General features: G+C 37.7%; 1 protein-coding gene across 1 annotated transcript; it reads left to right on the forward strand.

Moving 5' to 3' along the window:
• Positions 1-6,136: 6,136 nt before the first annotated feature.
• On the forward strand, positions 6,137-9,071 carry LOC122665821 (protein FAR1-RELATED SEQUENCE 5-like). Its single transcript, XM_043861956.1, has 6 exons — positions 6,137-7,102; positions 7,237-7,461; positions 7,609-7,696; positions 7,811-8,328; positions 8,439-8,471; positions 8,976-9,071. Exons 1-6 carry the CDS (start codon positions 6,137-6,139, stop codon positions 9,069-9,071), a joined length of 1,926 nt encoding a protein of 641 aa, XP_043717891.1.
• The last annotated feature ends 2,299 nt before the right edge of the window (positions 9,072-11,370 follow it).

Below are 11,370 nucleotides of genomic sequence, written 5' to 3' on the forward strand. Positions count from 1 at the left end.
GGAATTAAAAATCCCATGTTGTGTTCTCTTTTTTATTTTTCCAAACAACGACGGCAGCAAGGCAAACAAATTTATTTATTACACATAGTAAGAAGTGAAAACGAAAAAACTTGGTATATCTAGATTGTCGAGGGAGTGATAGGTTCTGTGAGGAGAGAAAGAAGACTACATGTAGATGGATGGTTGACTGTTGCGGAGATTACTGCCTTAGTGCTATTGACTGTTCTAGAGACTCCAAACGATGGCTATTCCTCTTCGAATTAAGATTCAAAGAACAATTAGTGAATTGAGTGAAACCGTAATAAATCATAAATCTTATATACTTTTTCTTTTAAAATGGTACTAGTAGTTTTGGTACCATCTGGTACCTAACCGATATTTTGGTACTAATACCGTTAGGAATCCTGTCCCATTTATTAAAGGAACGATCCGATACCGGGTTTTAATGGGATGGTACTGGGACGGTTCCGGTTCTAGTCCCAAATTGACATCCTTACTAGAAAGTAGGCATGATCTTCATAGACGTGCAATAACATCCAATATCGTCCGTATGTTTTAGGCAAGTTTCCGTATAGCGTTTTTGTCGAGTTGTGTGAGTGCCTGCACGGCCAAGGAATCAAGGACCGGAATGTGTCGACTCGGTTCAATTTCAAGACTCGCTGCAATCGAGGCGCGGGTACAAGCTACTGCCTCGATTTGGCGGGACTGATGGTCGGATCCACATCCTCTACTGCCATAATAAGTACTTCCATCCTACTTCCGTGCATGTATATCGCGCCACCTGGCCTGACAGGGATCCAACGTCTAGAGTTGAAAGGATTCAAAAAAATTCAAAATGATTTTCAAAATCTGATGAGACCTTTGAACCAAGCCTTAAACTCTTAAACCACCCAACCCGACCGACTCAAACTCACTCAAACCAAACCCCAAACCCAGCAACCCTCAAATCTTCTCTCTTTTAGAAAAATCCCTAAATCTAAACTTCTCCTCTTCTTCTTCCGAAATACTCATAGCAACTCCATCGACTGAAGGTCTCTTCTTCTTCCGAAAAACTCAGAGCAACTCTAACTCCATCGTTCATGGCCATGGGGATCTAATGCACTCTGCTCCGCTCCGCTCCCTTCGTCTCTTCTTCCGGAAACTCAGAGCCAGAGAAGCATCGTCGGGCTAGGGTCTCTCTTGCAGTCAAACGGCTTCTGTTTTTACAGAATAAGATGTAAGGAGTCATCTACTAAAAAATAAAAAATAAAAAATCACTTATCAACTTCTATCTTCATTTCGCATGGATGATGGAACCTGAAAATATCTATCTTAGTTTAAGGCTTTTGTGTCCATGCCAAGCCAAAAAAATATTTTGTAGAGAAAATCTGAAATAAATGGGTGAAGGGACCTGGTTGAAATGTTGAATCCTAGGTTTCTTTCTTTCAAGGGTAGCTTCAAACCTGAAATTTTTTTTAAGTTCTTTCTTTGGTCGGTTGCACCTTTAGATGCAAATCCTCCTTTGCAATCTACTGTACTGCTGAAATTGAATGTACTCAGCAAAATTCCTGCTTTGGATTTTGGCTCTTAATTTCATTTGTTGATTTGGCCGGGTGAGCACTCTGCCCAGGTGGGATCCAGGGGCAGTTCGAGTTTGGATTTTGGCTCTCGATTTCATTTGTTGATTTGTAGCGAAGCGTTATTCATTTAATCATAGTAGATCTCTTTATTCCATTTTGTTTGGTTAAATAAAATAATTTATTTGTTTTGATGATCAGAAGGTGCTGTTTTTGTCTCCTCTCATTGGTAATATGTTGATCGTGACTTAGGTGCTCTGTTTTTGCTGGTGAAATCTTGTAATCAATTAGGGTTTATTGATAAGCCAATTTCAAATAAAAATTATTTCTGGGCAACCCTGTTAATTGCAAACTGTATCCACCCAAAGGGTTACACTGGTTCCAAATTGCTTCAAAACCTAGGCAACCTTGTTAGATCTGAGATTACTCTCTGTCTCTCTGTCTCTCTCTCTCTGTCTCTCTCTCCTCCTCTCTAATAGTCTGCTTGATGCTCTGAGCTGTTTGATAGCCAACTAACACAAATTGATTTGTTTTTTTTTGCAATCGGAATGGAATGGCTAGTGCAGGTAGGTGACTCTTTAGCTCAAAAATGGAAGAGCACTTTGGGTTTACCAAGGAGATGGTGGTTCGAACCCGCCAAGAGTCATGGAACTATTTTGCCATGAGTGTTAAATTATATGGAGAAAAGCATTCAACTGAGAAAGTGTATAACACAAAGGGGGAAAAGTGGTTATTTGTAAAATTAGTATGGGATGAGAAAACTACACCGGATCGAGTTTTCTTACATGATTTTTTAGGAATGAATGAATAAACAATGCCTTCAGTAAGAATTTTGTTAAGTTTGTAGACATGTTTCTGACATCATATAGAAGTCATTGTTTTGTTTCAAATGGATCTGTTTCTGCCATTTCAATTCTACCATTGTTCACTGTAAGAGAACCCAGTTCACTGCACCCTGGCTTACCAACCAATCAACAAAGTGATTAACAAATCCATCTGTGTGCACAGCACAATGGAACACATGGGTCACGTACAAGGCTGACCAAGGATTAAGAAGGGAAAAAAGGTCCAACCTTATTCTTTCTCTGTTTATCAGATAAGGAACTTACCATCCATCTATAACAGTTGTGAATTACTATTAGATAGAAATTTTGATCTCTCAAGTCTCTCATTGAGATTGAGAACCTTTCAACTGAATATCTTTGCCTTACAGTTACTTGAACATCAGTCTGAGATCTTCCTCACCATAAATGCATTTCAATTCAGCAAGATAGGATCATATTTGTTTCAACTTGTATAAATAAAGAACTACTACAAAAAGGAGAAGCAAAACCTGCACTGAACTACAGATTTGGTGTTACAACACCAAGGCTTGAACTTTAACCCATAAGTGAACCAAACTCTAGGTACTCAACCAAGTTTAACCAAAACTAAACACAAGTCTAACCCCACCTAAGCTTCCAAATTAGCTTCCCACATTTTGAAACAGAAGTCATACTCTTTCCTCAGCCAGTGTTTTTTTCTTTTTAACTTAAAAAACTAAAATTTCTGTGGGCTTCTTCCATGGAAAAGAATTTTTCAAAAGTATGGTATGTGACTGGGTTATGGTCTACATCCATGCTTTGTCCCCAATTGACAATCACATATTTTAGGATTGAGCCCTGGCATTGCATTATCCCCCACAAGAATGAAAATAAAAGTAAAATTAGACAAATTTAAGCACCTGGGAAGCTTGTAGAGGAGCAGTTACAACCAAGGACTATAATAACCTGCTCTCCTAAAATAAAAAAGGAGAGGTTCTATCTATTCATTGGTTTGTATGAGCCCTAATGGATTCGAACCATCATCTCCTGGGAACAAACCCAGGTGCTCTTCCTTTTTGAGCTAAAGACTCACCTATCTAACCGTCTAACATTGTCATAATGCAAGAAAAGAACAAAAAATAAAAGGATAAGAGAAAATTCCAGAAATAACATGGGAAAATTTGGATTATCTATTTAATACTAACCTGGTTGCATGATAGCAAGTAGAACAGGGAAAACAGTGAGTTCTAGGAACTCCATAGAACAGTAAGGAAAATGAGTTGTTATAATTGGATTTGCAGAATCTCATATCAGCATGTTATTTAAGTTAATTAGCATAACCACAAGAGATATGCTATTCACCTAATAAACCTATCATTCATGGTTATTCTCTCTTAGAGAAGGTAAGGTGCCTTGTTTTTTGGAAATTTTTTACCCTATGAATTCCAACTATGTAAATCTACCATGCCAATTCATAGACCAACCAATCCAAAATTTTCAATTACCAACTCTTGAATAGTTAGGACTAGTTAAAAAAATTCAATTCATGTTGACAATTCATTTTGTGCTTCTGAAACTAAATCTCTTATTTTCTAAGGGAATAGAAATAGAAATAAAATTAGGGGAATCAAAGAGATTTACATTAGGAGTGAAAGTAAACAAACCGGACAAGGGGTTTAGTGCAACTAGTGGACTCAAATGAGAATGCTAGACCATAGGGGGCATCTAGAGGTTTAACTTATATCTTAGATCTGTAAAAGCAGAAGCCGTTTGACTGCAACAGAGAATCCAACCTGACGGTATTGCTCTGGCTCTGAGTTTCCGAAAGAAGAGACGAAGGTAGCGGAGCCGAGCAAAGTGCGTTAGATCCCCATGGCCATGAATGATGGATTTGGAGTTGCTCTGAGTTTTTCGGAAGAAGAGGAGACCGTCATTCGATGGAATTGCTCTGAGTATTTCGGAAGAAGAAGAGGAGAAGTTCAGATTTAGGGATTTTTCCAAAACAGAGGAGATTTGAGGGTTGATTTGAGTGAGTTTGAACCGGTCGGGTTGGGTGGTTTGAGGGTTTAATGCTTGGTTCACAGGTCTTATCAGATTTTGAAAACCATTTTGAATTTTTTTGAATCCTTTCAACCCCAGACGTTGGATCCCTGTCAGGCCAGATGGCGCGATGTGCATGCACGGAAGTAGGATGGAAGTACTATGGAAGTAGAGGATGGGATTGGATTAAAATCCTCTACAATGCATAATCCGGCGGAGCACTGGCGGAGCACCCTTCACTGATCGACACCTGGAAAAAAAAATCTAACGGTTCTAATTGTTTTCTCAACTCTCACCCCATATTAAGACCCGGTTTGAGGAATACCCGCCCCCGGTTTGAGGAATACCCGCCCCAGCTGAAAAGAAATGGGTACCAACACGTTGCCTAAAATCAGGATTTAAAATGGAAAAAAAGAATTCCCTCCCTCTTTCCTCTCTCTCTCTCTCTAAGAGTCCCAGCATTCGGTTATTTCCTCTCTCGACACAGAAGTACAGAACCTCGCTCTCCAGAGAAGCTCGCTGAACCTCACTATCAATACAGTTGGTGGGACTCTGCAACCAGGTAATTTTTACTTCTTCTTTTTGCTGCAAATAGGAGTTTATTCTCTTTAGTCCTTGACACATCTACAAAGGGTTAATGCTTCTACAAAGATTTTTCTCCCTCTTTCCTCTCTCTCTATTGAAAAATCCCAGGCACTCGGTTATTTCCTCTCTCTCTCGACTCATAACATCCAGTGATGTTTATTATATGTTTCCCAACCGAAAAAACAGAGTTTGGTGGATAGTGGACACTCCATAAGAATTAATTCAAAGAGTATCTACAAAGAGAAAGCTCCTCGATTTGTTCCATTATTTTTTCTCTCTGTTATAAGCTGATTTCATTCATTAATACCGAAAAAATATAACAAAGTGCTATTACATGTAAATAGTTTATTTTTTTTCCTGGATATGAACCTGGCCATGTTGGTGTTCCCAGCTCCCCTTGATTGATTTCAAGAAACAGTCAGTAGACAGATAAGCCACCACATTTTCTCCCCCTGAAACGTTTTTTACTATTACAAATTCAGAAAGATAGGCCTCCATTGCAAATTCAAAAAGACAGAGAAAATTACCATCAGTGAAAGCCAAACACGCATTGATGCCTTGGAACCCCATTACCTTTTTATGAAACCAATAGATTTACTAATAAGATGTTGAGAATTTAGGCTTTTGATTCTCTGCATCAGATCACAAATCATTTCTTGTATAGAGAAGAGAAGAGAAGACTATAGAGAAAGAGAATAAACATACAATAGCAACGATGAACAAGTAAGATTTTGAGGTTGAAACATGAAACTTCAAACTGGTGTAGGTGACTTACTAGGTGTAGGGACTAGAGGGGTTGCTAGGGATGGTAGGTTAGGTGTAGGGACTAGAGAGGTTTGGTTTGTTTTGTTGTATGAGTTGGGTTGGGTTTTTTTTTTTTTTAAATCTATGGTTGAGCTGCATAGTATTATCCTTTTCTTTTCTTTACTGAAATTCTGAATTCATTGAAATTTTAATCATATAGCGTGCAGCCATTTAGCTTCTCTGTTATGTTGTCCTTACTTTCACCCCCTCCCCCTCCCCTTCCCCCTCTTAAAATACATTACTATTGATATATCTTTTGTCTCATCCCCCAAAACAATATCTAAATTATTTTTTTCATGTGTGTTATTTGTGGAATTCAGATACTGTGGTTAGTTTGAATATAGAATCATGGAAAAAACAACAGTAAGTCCTGAGGTTGAGTTAGGTGAAGATGTTGAGTGTAAGCCTCAAATCGGTATGTTGTTTAATACAGAACAAGAGGCTTATGATTTTTACAACAAATATGGAGGAAGTGTTGGTTTTAGTATAAGGAGAGATTTTGCAAATAAGAGCAAGAAAGACAAGACAACCATAACTTCACGGAGATTTGCATGTTACAAATCTGGTGTCAGGCACAAAGATAAGAGGGACATTGACACAAGTAAGCCACGAGCTGAGATAAGAACAATGTGCCCGGCATGGATGTCCATATATTTGTTAGAGAATGGGAAATACAAGTGTTGTGACTTTATAGAAGAACATAATCACATTCTTCATCTTCCAAATACTACTCATATGATGCGTTCACAGAGAAAAATTTCAGACATACATACATATGAAATTGATTTGGCTGACGATTCGGGGATTAAACCTAAGTCCATGTTTGAGTATATGGGTAGGCATGCAGGTGGGAGGGAGAACCTTGGCTGCACTAGTCAAGATCATAAGAACTATCTCCGAACTAAAAGACAACATTCACTAGCCTATGGTGAGCCAGGGAGTTTGTTGAGGTATTTTGAAAACCAAAGTAGTATCAATCATTCATTTACATACTCAATGCAATTGGACAATGATGAACAGATAACTAATATTTTTTGGGCTGATCCGAAGATGAGAATTGATTATGCACAATTTGGCGATGTTGTTAGTTTCGACACCACATTTTGCACAAACAAAGAGTATAGGCCATTTGGGATATTTGCTGGGTTTAATCATCATAGAGGAGCCATTATATTTGGGGCTGCACTTTTATATGATGAGACAGCTGAATCTTTCAAGTGGTTATTTGAGGCATTTGCGGAAGCACATGGGCAGAAGAAGCCTATCACCATCTTCACGGATCAAGATGCTGCTATGGCAAAGGCATTAACTGAGGTGTGGCCTGAGACATGGCATGGGCTGTGTACTTGGCACATAATGCAAAATGGCATTAAGCATCTCAGTAACTTGATGAAGGATGGCTCGCACTTTCTAAAAAGTGTATATTTCAATATGATGAGGAAATACAGTTTGAGGATGAATGGCAAAAATTGCTTAAGAATTATGAAGTGGAGAATAATTCATGGTTGCAGCGTATATATGGCTTAAAATATAAATGGGCAAAGTGCTATATGAAAAATACCTTCACATTAGGTATGCGGAGTACACAGCTTAGTGAGAGTTTGAACAGTGACATGAAGGATTATTTAAAATCCACTTTGGACATTGTGCAATTTTTTAAGCATTTTGAACGGGTTGTGGATGCTAAGTGAGCCAACGAGTTAAAAGCTGAGTTTGATTCAAGAAACAAGCTTCCAAGGAGAGTGAACTTGGTGTCACCTGTCATAAAACAAGCTGCGGAAGTCTATACTCCTTTGACTTTTGAACTCTTTCAAGAGCAGATGGATTGGGTTAGTGCTTGCCTCATCAAAAACAAGAATGAAAGTAATCTCATGTCTGAATTTTTTGTTGGTCTTGTTGAATCAAAATGTGAGTACAAAGTATATTGTAACCCATCTGAGCTTCTGATTAATTGTATTTGCAAGAAATATGAGACATTTGGGATTCTTTGTTGTCATTGTTTGAAAGTTTTGGATGTGCTAGATATCAAGTGTATACCTCCAGCTTATATTTTGAAGAGATGGACACGGGGAGCAAGAAGCTTGGTAGTGACAGACAATAAGGGAAAACAGGTTGAAGAAGATAGTAACTTAGATAGTTCACAACGATATAGGAGTATAATGCCTGAACTTGTTAAAATGGCATCACAAGCTTCAAATTCAGCTGAGGGTTATGCTTTGGTAATGCAGGTTACAAAAGAGTTACGTGTACAACTTGATTGTATCACAGCATCTAATGGCCCACAAGTGGTTGTCCCTGATGAGGTCCCTATGTTTGCAGCAGGGTTGAAGAAGAAAGAAAAATGTCCAAGTGGTAGACGGAAGAAGAACAGGATAGAAAAACAAGGAAAAAAAAGGAAAAGAACTGAGACAAGAAACACTCAAGTGTCACAAGAAATTCATTCAGCTCCTGCCAGAACCAGTGGTACATTTTCAATGTCGAATGTACCAGATTACCTTCAACAGATGGATGACAATATTAGCTTCACTTCACTGTTAACGGTATTTCGTTTAATGATTCACATTTTCCTATTTTTTTAATGTACTGGATTAACTTTCAATGATTCAGACATTGAATTTAATATTTTTTTTTCATTCTTGTATTTGTGCAGGGAGGAACCTCTATGTATGATCTTTCCTTAGCTGTATCATCTCAACCATCAACAAACCTAAACCTGCACAATTTCCAAGAACAAGATTAAACAGCTTATGGGTTCCTCTTAGATGTGGATAGATTATAGAGGATAATGGTGAAGTTGTAGTCTTGAGTTGGGTTAGGTTGTTTTGTCTATGGTTGAATTGCATAGTATTTTTCTTTTCTTTCCTTTGCTGAAATTCTGAAAATACATTACTCCTATCCATCTTACACCCCTTCCCCCCTCTTAAAATACATTACTTTTGGCATATCTTTTGTCTCATCCACCAAAACAATATCTAAATTATTTTTACCTGTGTGTTATTTGTGGAATTCAGATACCATGGTTAGTTTTTTCATATGTTTTATTTTCTTTGTATCTCAGTCTCTCTTTTTCAGAACACAGGTTAGAGTGGAATGCTCTTTCATCATAATGTAGAGGTATGTTTATTTATTTGTATCTCGGTCTCTCTTTTTTGTTTGTATGTTCAGATCTAACATATTTTTTTTACAGGTTGAGGCCTTAGCTCAAAATGGAAGAGCACCTGGGAATTATTTCCTAGGTTATGATGGTTCGAATCCATCAGGTCTCAAGGATTGTAGCTTGTGAAGTTGGGTTTTGTTCAATCTTTCTTTAATTATGTCCTCTTTTTTTTCCCTTACTTTAGGTGGGGGTGTATATGCTCTTAATTGTTGTTGTCTCTGTACTTGTTATGTCCTCAAATAGAGCTAATTGGAGGGAAAGGATTCATGTAGCTGGCCCCATTTAGTTGGGATATTGCTGAAATGTTGTTGTTGTCAGAATTTTTGGTGGTGGGACTTATTGAGTTGGAATTTGTTGCTTAGTTTGGAAGCATTTTATTTTTCACATTAGAGAAGCAGAACTACTGAGCTGTTGGACTGTTTATTATTATTGCTATGCATTCTGCACTGATTTTGAGTGATAGTTAATCTCAACAGTTGTAGGAAATCTATGAGTAGAGAAGATTCGAAAATTATAAATTTAATCTGAGATAGAACATAGATGGTAGGTCAGCGCACAAGACAGAAGAAAAGGACATACCTTCTGCTAACCTTGGAATTTGATTGCATTTCTATATATGGGGTTGTGGAAAAAGTGAAGTGGCTAAGCTGTTGACAGTTTCAAAGTACTGGCATCACAGAGTGTTTAAACACATTTGCATGCTACTTTACATTTTTTAGATAAGATTTGATTTAAAGGACACTTTGTGAAGGGTAGTATTTCAGTTGTCTATTTGCTAAGTTAACTAATTTTTTTTTCTTTCTTATTTCTAACTTCCTAGTGGTTGGATGTTTCAAATATGTTTTTTTTCCTTCTCCTCTGACTTGAAACAACTAAAATGTGGCATGTGAATAGGGTTTAAGCCCATGCCCATCTCTGCAAAATCAGGGATGTGTGTGTGTTTGTGTGTGTGTGAGAGAGAGAGAGAGAGAGAGAGTCATAAGTTTTCCAGATCTTTAACCACTGTCATCTATATAAAGAACACATGTCCGCTACCATTCCCATCTCTATGTGAATGAAGAATCCTCCCTCCCCAACAGTGTACTCTTTTTTTTCTCCCCCCCTCCCTCAGGGCAGCTTGCCATGTCCTTCTCTTTTCCTCATATGAAGAAAGGCTTCTCCCTTCCAAGAATGCAGATCAGTTTCTTCTGTGTGATGGGTTTTGATTCTACTCCTGCCCCCTTTTCTTTAGTCTCATTCTCTTGTTCTTGGGAAGCAAAATATATGTTCATGTGTGGAGGTGTTTGTGGCTGTATTTACATTCAAGCAAGGCATTTGAAATTTAATGTTCCACTTTTTCTGAATATGTTTGCATGAATCTATTTTTGGGTATATTTATTAAGGGTCTTCTATTCTATATTTTAATTCAAATTTGAACCTCAATGGCTGAATTTTCAGCCATGTTTTTCAATTGAGGTTCTGTACTCGATTTGGAACTTCTTCCGGATTTTCTGTGCGCAAACTCCAAACCACAATGCTCAGATTAGCTAAAATCGTGGTGTGTGCTCTGGTGTTGTTTGTAGTGATGTAAATATCATTTGAATCTCCTTTAGTAGTAACCTGATTCATTTATTTTCATTTTCCAGTTTGCTGCACTTTGTTCTTGTTGTGTGTTGGAAATGTGGAAACTTATATGTTGGGAACAATGTATGAATCCCGATGGATTCGAACCATCGTCCGGGTAATTCCAGTGCTCTACCATTTTGAGCTAAGGATTCACCTAAAAAAATACATGTTAAAACAATGCTGATGAAGTAATTTAAACACATTTGCAAGGCATAACATTTGCTACTGCCTAAGTTCCCAAATCAATGAATTTGAAAGGAGACTAGCTCCTACAGCTTCTTGTGTAGATAAGAAGACAAGTGATCCAAAGTTTCAGAGTGAGAGACCAAAGAGGATATTGCATAGCCAACCCTCCGTTCCTAAAACTAGATTCATCTTCATTTGAAGAATCAAATGTGCTGATGTCCTTCCTCCTCAATTCCCACTATTCTTGAAACTTCGCTTGTGACTCATTGTGGGAAGGCAAATTCTCATCAATCTTACAGCTTTTCTATCTTAAATTACTGAAAAATGAACCAAAACCCAGATGTCCTGAAATACAAGTACACGATACATTCAACCTCCAGGAGACTCTGACAGGAGATAATTAGATCGCTTGAAAGAGGGAAACCAGTGGATCAAGAAAGTAGAATATGAACAGTTCCTTGAACACATTGTGATAGGAAAGGTGAACTATAAATTGCAATGGATTTTCTTCTTCCTACAAACTATATGTGAACATAAGAATTAGGCTAAAATTCAATCAATTCACAACCAATTTGTTCAGCAAAAAGAATCAATTTGAAGAGTCAAAACATTTGGAAGGAAAATTTTAGCCAGA

The sequence above is a fragment of the Telopea speciosissima genome, chromosome 6 (genome assembly GCF_018873765.1).
Source record: "Telopea speciosissima isolate NSW1024214 ecotype Mountain lineage chromosome 6, Tspe_v1, whole genome shotgun sequence".
NCBI lineage: Eukaryota > Viridiplantae > Streptophyta > Magnoliopsida > Proteales > Proteaceae > Telopea > Telopea speciosissima.

What these genes read in the sequence shown, in the direction of transcription:
- LOC122665821 (XM_043861956.1), top strand. Translation starts at nt 6,137, where the DNA reads ATGGAAAAAACAACAGTAAGTCCTGAGGTTGAGTTAGGTGAAGATGTT. An exon ending in TTTTTAAGCATTTTGAACGG is followed by an intron (nt 7,462 to 7,608) that starts GTTGTGGATGCT and finishes TTTCAAGAGCAG; the next exon opens with ATGGATTGGGTTAGTGCTTG. An exon ending in GCTTCACTTCACTGTTAACG is followed by an intron (nt 8,329 to 8,438) that starts GTATTTCGTTTA and finishes GTATTTGTGCAG; the next exon opens with GGAGGAACCTCTATGTATGA.